This window comes from Pelodiscus sinensis, chromosome 1 (genome assembly GCF_052426305.1).
Source record: "Pelodiscus sinensis isolate ZL-2025 chromosome 1, ASM5242630v1, whole genome shotgun sequence".
NCBI lineage: Eukaryota > Metazoa > Chordata > Testudines > Trionychidae > Pelodiscus > Pelodiscus sinensis.
In genome coordinates, this window is record NC_143052.1 from 92,542,425 (window position 1) to 92,553,572 (window position 11,148).

The 11,148-nt window shown below is 44.1% G+C and overlaps 2 protein-coding genes across 3 annotated transcripts in view; one reads left to right on the plus strand and one right to left on the minus strand.

Annotated features, from left to right (window-relative positions):
* Positions 1-11,148, minus strand: part of GRAP2 (GRB2 related adaptor protein 2) — a 160,603-nt gene that overhangs the window by 107,177 nt on the left and 42,278 nt on the right. The window lies entirely within an intron of this gene.
* The window catches only part of ENTHD1 (ENTH domain containing 1), a 66,283-nt gene that overhangs the window by 52,841 nt on the left and 2,294 nt on the right, over positions 1-11,148 (plus strand). Inside the window, exon 6 of the mRNA XM_025185120.3 lies at positions 5,854-6,309. Within this exon, the coding sequence (XP_025040905.2) occupies positions 5,854-6,309 (456 nt within the window). The remainder of the gene's footprint in view (positions 1-5,853; positions 6,310-11,148) is intronic.

Here is an 11,148-nt window from a genome sequence, read left to right on the forward strand (position 1 = left end):
GGCTGCAGAGCTGCTCTTGCTCTCTGGCTCAGTGAATTATCTATACCCAGTGGAACAGATCCAACAGGAGAGACTGAGAAACCCATCCTTAAGTACCACATAGCCTAGTGTTTAGGGCACTCGTCTCAGTTCCTGCTCCATATCCAGCAGAAGGGGAATTTAAACCCAGATCTCCCAAATTCTGGGTGAGTATGCTAGGCCCTAGATACGGGCTATAAGGGGGGCACCATGACCTCTCCTGGGCTTAGATGCCTAATTCTAAGAGAAGGTTCACAGCTGTGAGTCCCAAGTAAAGATAGGTGCTTATATCCAGGCTAGAAAGAGGCACCTACCTCCCTTGAAGGGATAGGGAATAGGCGGTACCACAGTTGCATTTCCTGCAAGAGAGCTTAGATAGCTCCCTGTTTCATTTACTGGCTTTTGTGAATCCCATTTTTCTCCCCATATACTGTACATGGAGCCTGGGTCCCTAATTTGGGGTAGTAAATTTCACTAGGCAGCATGGCATCTAAAAAAGTTAGATGGTGCAATGTTCAGTATTGCAGTGCCTATATCGCTCCCCCCTCTCCACCCCCCCGAACGTAGCCCACAGTGATGTTTGAAGTGGCCAAATTTGGCCAGTTGCATCTGTGCTTGTTCAATTATCCTTGGCTTCCTATCCCTTCCAGAGGAATGAATGAAGTGGTTCAGAGGGTAGCGGCAACAAGAGCCAACTGAAAATGAACGATGAATGCAGCATTTCCTAGTATCAGGTCCTCTGTGGGGATGTTCTGGTTCAGTAAGCTGGTGTTCGGGTTAAGAGAACATCAGAAGGATAAATGAAATGAAAAGTTAACATGAGAACTGGGAGCCCAATGTCAAAGTAGAAAGGTGCGGATCATAATAAGAGGCAGGAAAAGAAAGAGCACATTTCTCACATGGCTCCTTGCCATTATGTTCAGCTTTATACTATGTTTCACTGTGAAAAAAACATGAGTGCATGACTAAATGGCTTCCAAATATGTTTTCTGCAAAGGCTATAGTATTGAAAGGCACTTTCATTACAACTTCTAACTTGTTTATATTCGTCTCAAAAATACAGAGGAAATGTATGGAGATTTCAAATCTTTCCATTATTAGAAAGATATCTCATCACTCCTTACCTACAAACGCACGCCACACACCCAAACACACACACTTTTAGCCTGCCTCAGCAATTAAAGACCCATCTCTCAAATGTAACATCGAACAAGAACATACATTATCTTTGTTAAAAGACAGAATGTATCTACCATTTAATCAGTACATTCAGTGATTCCAATCTCCCCACTGAACCAACTGTTTAATACTGCAGGCAGTTAGTGTACTGGTCTTTCTATTATCTGTGAGCTCTATTTCCTTTGAGCACTGTAATTACTCACAGAGGAACTCTTTCATTCACACATTCTTAAACCATGAGATACATTTCAACTTTTTAAAAATCTCCTGTCACACCTGCTGACTCTCTGCTTTGAAACCTGTAATGCACGCATATTGGGCTAACATGGAAATTGCTGCCAGCACTAGCCTCTGGGAATCCATCTCTCTCAAACAAAACCATGTGATTGTGTATGAAGAATAATGCAATTTGCACCAACAACAGGAAAGTGGAGATATCAAAAAGAGAGAAATCAAGAAGCAGAGGGAGTACAGAGATTTATATCTTAGAGGGGCAGTAGCATGTGAGAATCATGTGCAGCCCAGAACCATGGGTGCTAGAATTACAGGTGTCGGGGGTGCTGCTACACCCCTTGTCTGCAGTGGTTTTCATTATATACAGGATTTGTATTTTGGTTCAATGGCTCTCAGCACTCCCACTGTACAAATTGGGCAGAACCATATTCTAGCAGCTAGAAGCATTTCAAGATCACCTGAAGAAATTTTCCCTGAACTCCTTCTGGCGAATGCTCAGAGAACAGGCCTCAAATTGCACTGGGACATGATCCTAAAGTGTGATAGTAAGAGTAATAAGGGAAGGGACATTATGCTGAAGAACTTCTTCTACTGCTCTATGAAAAGCAAGGGTTAACTTCTCTCCCTCCCTGAACTGTTCTTACACCCAAACAGTTTTGTGAATCTAAGACTCACACCTAACTATCTTCGAGACACCATTGACTTCCTGAGGAAACTACAGTGCATCAGTAATTTCCTGAAAACATCATTCAGGCCACCATGGATGTAGACACTCTCTACACCAGTATTCCACAGGAGATTGGATTACAAGCTATCAGAAACAGTATCCCGGATGATGCCAAGGCACACCTGGTGGTGGAGCTATGTAACTTTGTCCTCACAACAATTTCTGATTTTTGGGATAATTTATACCTTCAAGTCAGTGGCACAGCTATGGGTACCTGCATGGCCACACAATAAGCCAACATTTTTATGGCTGACCTAGAATAGCATTGCCTCAGCTTCCTTCCCTTAGCACTCCTCCTCTCCTTGTGCTACATTGATGGCATCTTCATCATATGGACCCATGGAAAGGAAGCCTTTGAAGAATTCCACTGGGATTTCAGTAGTTTGCACCCCACTATCAACCTGAGCCTGGAACAATCCACATAAAAGATCCACTTCCTGGACACTAGAGTACAAATAAATGATAGTTATATAAACACCACCCTATACCAGAAACCTAATGACTGCTATTCTTACCTACATGTCTCTAGCTTCCATCCAGGACACGTCACATGATGCACTGTCTACAGCCCAATCCTAAGATAAATCCACCTCTACTCCAATCCCTTAGAAAGAGACAAACACCTACAGAATCTTTATTAAACATTCTTAAAACTTAAATATCCACCTGGGGAAGTGAGGAAACAGATTGACAGAGCTAGACTAGTACCCAGAAGTCACCTGCTTCAGGACAGACCCAACAAGGAAAATAACAGAACACCACTAATCATCACCTACAGCCCCCAGCTAAACCTCCTTCAGTGCATCACTGACAATCTACAGCCAGTCCTGGAAAATGATCCCTCATTCCCACAGACCTTGGGAAACAGGCCAATCCTCTCCTACAGACAGCCCCCCACCCTGAAGAAAATACTTACCAGCAGCCACATAACATACCACAAAAACACTTACCCAGGAATCTATCTCTGCAACAAGCCCTGTTGCCAACTCTGTCCACATACCTATACAAGCGATATCATCACAGGACCTAACCACATAAGCCACAACATCAGAGGCTAATCAACCTGCACATCCACTAATGTGATACATGCCAGTAAGTGCCAGTCATGTATATTGCCGAAACTGGACAGTCTCTGCGCCAAAGGATACATGGACACAAATCATACATCAGGAATGATAACACACATAAACCTGCAGGGAACACTTTAACCTCTTTGGACATTCAGCAATGGATTCAGTAATGAATTTGAACGTAACCAGCCTTCTACAAAGGAATTTTTTAAAAAGGTTACAAAGGGAGATATCTAAACTGGAATTCATTGCCAAATTCAACACTATCTGTTTAGGGCTGAGTAAGGATCTCAACTAATTAATGCATTACAAAGGCAATTTCCCCTCTCTGAATATTCACATCTCCAAATGCTATGAATGACCCACTTACACCTGACTTGATTAGCTTCTTTTATTTATATACACTCCTGCTTCTGTAACTTCCACTCCAATTCATCTGGCGATGTGGGTTTCACCCACAAAAGCTTATGCCCTAATAAATCTGTTAGTCTCTAAGGTTCACAGGACTCCTTGTTGCAGATACAGACTAACACAGCAACCCCCGAGACTATATTAACTATGTAAGGAAGTTTAGATTTTTCAACCTTAATTCTGGTCTGAGTGAAATGACATAAGTCATGTTCGCAGAGTTAGGCCCTAAGAGGCACAAATACAGAGGAAGAATGGAAGGAGGGGTCCAAGTAGATGATCCTGGTGATGAATGGCACATACCAGTAACATAGTATAAGGGGTCAGAGCCTCTGGTGGCTCAGGGGAACAGTGAGTGCCTTAGCTCGGGGGAATAGTGGGTGCCTAGCACCTACAGCAGGGATTGAGCCCTCCCCCCCACACTCACTGCCAGTGGCAGGGGGATGCAGAGCAGTTTGGCTTTGCTCTCCTGGCTTCTCGTCACATTGTTTGGGGGAAGAAGCAGGACCTCACCTGCAGGAAGTAGAATGACGTGGCCGGCAGCTGGGGAAGTGAACAGGCTGTGGACACATTGCTCCACTTCCCTGGTCCCCACCACTGCCAGTGAGTGTGTAAATGGGTGTGTGTGTGGGGGGGGGGCAATCCCTGGTCCTGGTGCCAGGCCCCTGCTAGTCCCCTACGTGGTGTTACTTGCGGGGAGGGGAAATGGCAGGGAAGAAGCAGGGTAGGGAGAGTTGGGGTAGGGGTGGGGAGAGGCAGGGACTGTTGCAAAGGAGCTAGAGCAGCGGGTCCCAATCTTTTCCAGATGGGGACCCATTTTGACAATTCAGGCAGACTTGTTGACCCAGGGCAATTCAAAAAATGTGTGACTGGCTCCTTAAGAGCCACCTGGGGAGAAACCTGACGAAGGTGACCCTTTTGAAATGTAACGGTGACCCATATTTGGGGCCCGACCCATAGGTTAGGAAACCCTGAGTTCAAGGATGCACAGGGAGAAGTCATGGAGGGGCAGTCATGTGGCCAGTAGCCCCGTGTCCTTCCTCATCTGTCTTCCCTTATGTTTAATTCTATTATTTTAGCTTTATCTCTACAGCAGAACCATTTTTCTTTATAAACTTAAAAAAAATAGCACCCAGTTCCTTTCCACCAAACAACTGAGCTCCAATTCACCAAGAAGGTTCTCTCTAGATAGATTGATCACGTGTATGTGTGTGTGTAGGCACACAACCATCTCCATCCCTCTTCCCCATGCACATTGCCACGCTGCAGAAAATAGAAGTCTAGATGAATTCACAAGGCCATTAGATTTCTGAAGGCTGCTCTGGAGCCAATGCTATTTTGTTGTCAGCTCTGCTCCTCTGAGGAGGAAACCTGTTTTTAAGCCTCCCCTCCTCACCTGTGCTGGTGTCTTGGGGAGGCTTTAGGGGAACCAGGTGCCCCCAAGTTTGGCTTAAGACACTGGAATGCAGATGCCATTTTGAATGCACAGCAAAGAGAGACTTTCAAAAACTGTTGCAAAATGTTCTACATGTTTAGCTGAATTAACCGTTATTAACCATTTTTAAAGTAACAGAATTTACCATATAAGGATTTCAGGAGTGTTCGCCCGTCTTTCACACAATCACCATAACTTACATCAGATCATCAAGATTACATTTTATGGTTTGAGTCTTAACTTTCGAATTATATGTAAAATGCTTAGGATTAGTAATGTATGGTTACATGTAATGGGATGTAATAATTAGACAGACAGAAGGAAGTCCCAGCTCTGCCACTGACTCACTGTGTGTAAGATCAAAAGAGTCACTTAACCTCTTTGGGTCCCACTAACTTCTCTGTGAAAAGGAAGATGCTGTACTGATATACCCTGGTAAGATATTTTGAAATAGATGGCTGGAAAGTGCTAAACGTTATTGCCACTGCAATTGTGATTAATTTGGCAGCCTGGCTAAGGGGATAGAGCACTAGATTAGGATTTAGGAGAGTTGGTTCTATTTCCAGCTCTGGCCTTCTGGGTAATCTTGGGTACGTCACCTCCCCACTCTGTATTCAGTTTTCCCAGCTGTAAAATGAGGATAATTGACCTCCTTTGTAAAACACTTTGGGATCTACTGCTGACAAGTACTATTTTAGAACTAGGCACTATATTAATAATATTATCTCTCCTCTCCAAGATGCAGCTCCTTTTCTGTGACATTCTTGCTTTTTGCCTTACAGGTATCATATCCTACCCACCACAGAGAAGCGTATGTACTTCACAAAAATGGGGCGCAGCCAGGAGAACAGACAGCACAGTCACAAATCCTCCTTCCACAATCACTCTTAGGCCTCCTTCAAGGATGCAGTCAGGAAACACTCCCGACTTTGCAGAAGTCTTGCTTGATCTTCAGTTATCGGTTCTAGAAAAGCCTGCCACACCCAACCAACATGTCCCAAAGTCAGACTTTCCGCCCTCTAGAAGTGTAGCTTCTGTGGAGACCCTTTACCTCTCCCCTACCTTCACTATCTTTGATCCTTTAGGGAGCTGTGTGGCAAATAGCGAGATTCTTAAACCAACCCCAGCTTCTAAACAATTCCCTGGACCTAGTACAACCACCATGCTAAACTTCAATTCCTCCACACCTGGTAACATGCAGACATGTAACACGAGTTTCCATCTCTCCCCAAGGCCAGGTGAGTTTGTACATTCCATGTCTTAATGAAAGACAAGTGTCTAATTTGCCTGCTGCTTTCTTTACCTCCTCTCCCAGCCCACATCCTCTTTGTAGCTCTTGCAAAACATGCATGCTGTAGTGACAGCACTCGGCTAAGGATGTTAGCTCTTCAAAATTTAAAAGGTGTTAAGAAAAAAAGCTATCAATGCCTCCTCTGTGCTGCAGGCATTCTTGCTGTCACTTAGGGCTAACACAATACTAAATGTTCAGAGCTATTTAAATGGAGGTTAGATTAATATTATCCAGAACTTAAGTAACATCTTTCCTTCATATTTTCATATTCGGTATTAGATACTACAAGCCAAGGAAAAAAATCTAACATATTGGAAGTGGTAACAAGCATCTTTAACAAAGCCTTTGAAAATGCAGTAGTCTGTATATAATGTAAGCAAATTTAGTGCTGTTGCATAGTGCTGGATTATCAGTGCTGGGGACTGAAATTCTCCAGTTACTCTCAGAATATATACAGCATAGTTCATGTTGGAACAAGTTTTTCCCCAGTTCCCCCTCCACTATTCAAATCTGATCATAAGGGGATTCAGTCTGCATTGCCCATTTACTGCTTGGCTTCAACAAGAGGGCCACATCAACTCCATTATTAGGGGCTGGAGACAGACCACAACCTCACTTCACCAAAGCCATTGAAAAGCCATTAGATAGTAATTAAGTATATCTGAAACTAGAGATTTAGACAGGAAAGATTCCTTATCCCATCTCTAGTCCCTAGCTAGCCCTGTGACTTTTTTTTTTTTTTTTTTTTTACCAGAGAGAGAGAGAGACACATGCAACCCCTTTGTTTTCCTCTCATCTGAGAAGTTCTGTCTAAACAGACAATGTGAGGAGCCAGTAATCTTGTGGTCACACCTGTGAAAATTTTGGATGTCAGAAGAAACCACTGAATGTAGAATATGGGACTAGAGAAGGAATAATTGCCTCTATTTTACAAAAACAACAAGGAGTCCTGTGGCACCTTTGCTAACCAATTCATTAGGGCATAAGATTTTGTGGGTAATGCCCACTTCATGAGATGAGTTGGAATGCAAATTACAGAGACAGGAGTATATATAGAAGAAAAAAAGGAAGTTATTTATCAAGTATAAGACCAGTGTTAATGAGGTCATCAGGGTAGATGTGGCTCACTCACAGCAGCTGATGGGGAAATGTGAATACCAAGAGAGGGGAAATTGTCTTTGTAGTGAGAGAATCAATTTAAATCTGTATTCCCTCCTAATTTGATTGCATTGAATTTGCAAATTAATACAATACACTCAAATTAGGACTGAATAAGAATTTAAATTGATTCTCTCAAAGACAATTTCCCTCCCTCCTCAACAATTGCTGTGAGTGAGTTACAGACACCCTGTCTTAATTGGCCTCATTAACAGTAGCTCTGCACTTGAAAAGTAACTTCCTTCTTTTCTTTATTTAATTTAGTTATATATATAAATAATCACACACATGCACACACCTGCCTCTATAATTTCCACTCCAATTCTTCTGATGACGTGAGTTTTACCCATGAAAGCTTATGCCCAAATCAATCTGTTAGTCTCTTAGGTGCCCCAGGACTTTTTATTTTATTTTATTTTTTTTTAAAGATACAGACTAACATGTCTATTGTTCTGAGACTTGCCTCTGTTTTAGTTAGGGCATGTGTCAACAAATGCTTTTCATTTGCTGATAAAGTCAATTGTTTTTGAAAGCAGATGTTTTAAAATTTAAAATTGGCATTTCTGAGACTTTCCTGTTTAGTTTTATAAAATGTAGTACACAAAGAAACATTCTCAGGTCTTAAAAATGTAAACAAAAATGCCAACCTTTGGTAACATCTCGAAGCAGACCAAATAGGACAACTGCCATGGGGCCTGGCTAATCAAAGGAGTTGAGTTATCAAATATCTAAGGGTATGTCTACACTACCACCCTAGTTCGAACTAGGATGGTTAATGTAGTCAATCGAAGTTGCAAATGAAGCCCAGGATTTAAATATCCTGGGCTTCATTTGCATCTTGCCGGGCACCGCCATTTTTAAATCCCCGCTAGTTCGGACTCTGTGGAATGAGGTGTAACGGTAGTTCAAATTAGAAAGCCTAATTCGAACAACCTAGTCCGTGCCACGTGTAGCCACGGGCACGGAGTCCGAACTACCGGAGATTTAAAAATGGCGGCACACGGCAAGATGCAAATGAAGCCCAGGATATTTAAATCCCAGGCTTCATTTGCAACTTCGATTGACTACATTAACCACCTTAGTTCAAACTAGGGTGGTAGTGTAGACATACCCTAAGTAACTAAGTAGTTGAGTTGAATTAGGAGTACTCAAAGCAATTCAACCATCAAATTAGCCTCAGACCCGGGCTGGGGCAGCGCTGCACTCCAGGCTCCACTGAGGGCTGGTAGCCCTGGCTCCACCACCTCCATCATAGGCCCTGCCCCTTCCAGGGTGAGACTGCCCTCCCACCTTGTCCAGGGGCCCATGGAGGCTGTTATTGTTCTGGCTGAGGAGGCTGGCCTCTTAAGTTCCAGAGTCCACCCATGCCATTCCAGTATGGTATTCTTTCCCCAGCCCTAGGGGCTGTGTGCGCTGCTTGCACAGTGCTTGAGTCCCTAGCAAGTGAAGAACAGCTCACCTCTCTAGAATCCATCTCTGCCAGACAATATATACTCAGGGTACATCAATGTTTCTCAAGGTGGTCCACTAAACCACTCTGAGAAAACCTGCTAACTGGCCGTGCCAGTGTGTTTATTTACTGGGTCCATGGCCATGGAGTGTCGCAGCTCCTCTTGGCTGCAAACAGCAAACTAGAACCAATGGGAGCTGTGAGGTTCCATGACCACGGAACCAGCAAACACACACACTGGCATGGCCTGTTAGCAGGTTTCTCAAAGTGGCTTTGTGGACCACTATGAGAAACACTGGTCTACATCACTGAGCCAGATGAATTTTAGTATTCTGTGCATATAATTGTTTTGGGGAGAATGGGAAACAAAGTGGATTACATCCTAAGGTGAAAGTGACTACCATGAAGAGAGTAGAATCTCTACAAGAAAAAATTCTACTCCAATAAAGCATCACTACTGCCAAATTAGAAAACTGATGCCACCAAAGAGAAACTACATATTTTCAGAATAGAAGAGGAAGTCAGTTACTCGTGGAAACAGCAATTAAGCGGAGAATCTTTGCATCCCAGAAAAATAATTTATTTTCTTTAGTCTGAGTTGTTTGGTGACAGAGTCAGACACCAAGGACTCTTATTGATTGTACATGGAGATTTTGCAAGAAAAGAACTCTTAATGTGAAATTACATGTGTGTTTATGTTTTAGATAATGGTGTATAGATATAATCAAAATATTATCTGTAGCTGAAGGCAAAAAATCTGTTAAACTGCTCCTTTAAGAACTCATAGTTATTTGTGACACTCCATCTTTTTTATTTTTATCCTTCAGGAGAAAATAATTGCCTCCTATTTGCTTTTTCACACAGGAGGGGGAACCAGTGCACAGTGATGCAATGATATTAGGCATCAGTAAAATGTCACAGAGTGAAGACTGAGTGCTAGATCATGGTTAACATTCCCTCTGTTTTCTCATATCCATGTGTGGAATGAATTTTGTTATGTGCACCAGTATGGAGATGATGTGTGGCAGGGTAGAGGCTCAAGGCTGGGGCAGAGAATTGAGGTGGGGGGGAGTGAGGGCTCTGGTTGAGGGTGTGGGCTCAGGGGTTGGAGCCAGAGGACTCCCCCCAGTCCTCTTCCCACTGGCAGCAGCTCCTAACTTGCTCCCCTTCCTGCTGGTCCCTTACCTCTCTCTTTTCCAGGCTCCTTTAGCTGCACTTTTGCATGACTTTTTAGACCCTGCTGTGCAGCTGCACAGCTTAGAGGGAACTTAAGTCATGGCCCATCATACAGCTCCTTTTTGGCAATCTGGCAGCACAGTGAAGATATAAAGCTTTTCTAAAAAGACAGTTGAGGATCCCTCTAGCTAGCATTACATGGCCCTCTCCTTCCCAAACCTTAATTGGGGGGACACGCTGCACTCTGGTGATCCTCAGGTAGTGTAATGAACTCTGGGACTATTACAAATGGGTATAACTTAGAGCAGCTTCTGGGATGGTCTAAGTTACTCCAGGGGCTAAACAAGCTCCCAGGTGGCCCTAGGAAAGGGATGACAACTGCAAAGTTGCCATACAACAGTGGTCACCAACCAGTAGATTGGGAGCTACTGGTAGATCTTGGAGCCTCTGACAGGTGATCCTGACTGGTTTGGCCAAGAGGCTACCAAGTGCCAGCACTTCAGCTGCCCTTCCCCCCACTGCTGCCCATCTCCTGCCCTTTGCCTTGGAGCTGCCCCGCCCTGGGAGCCTCCTGCTTGCAGTACAGAGCAGGGAAGGGAGAGATGGGGTGCTTATGTCAGGGTGCCCCCTCCTCCAGTATTCTCTCTCCACAGAGCAGAGAGCGGGCACAACAGGGCTTGGGAGGGAGGGAATTTGCTGGCTGCTTTTGAGAGTGGTACAGGGCCAGGGCAGGAGTGATCCTGCCTTAGCCCCATTGCACCACCACCCAGGAGCCACCTGTGGTAAGCAGTGTCCAGCTGGAGCCAGTTCCAATCACCTGCCCCAATTATGTACCCCCTCCTCAGCCCAAGACCCAGGCTCAGCTCAGAGCCCCACTCCTAATCCTTTAGTCCAAGACCAGAGCCTGCCTGGTGAAAGGGAGGGAGCAGAGGCAGGGCCTCAGAGAAGGGGCACAAAGGAGGCAGGGAAAGGGTATTTGGGTCTGAGGAGGATCTTGGATTG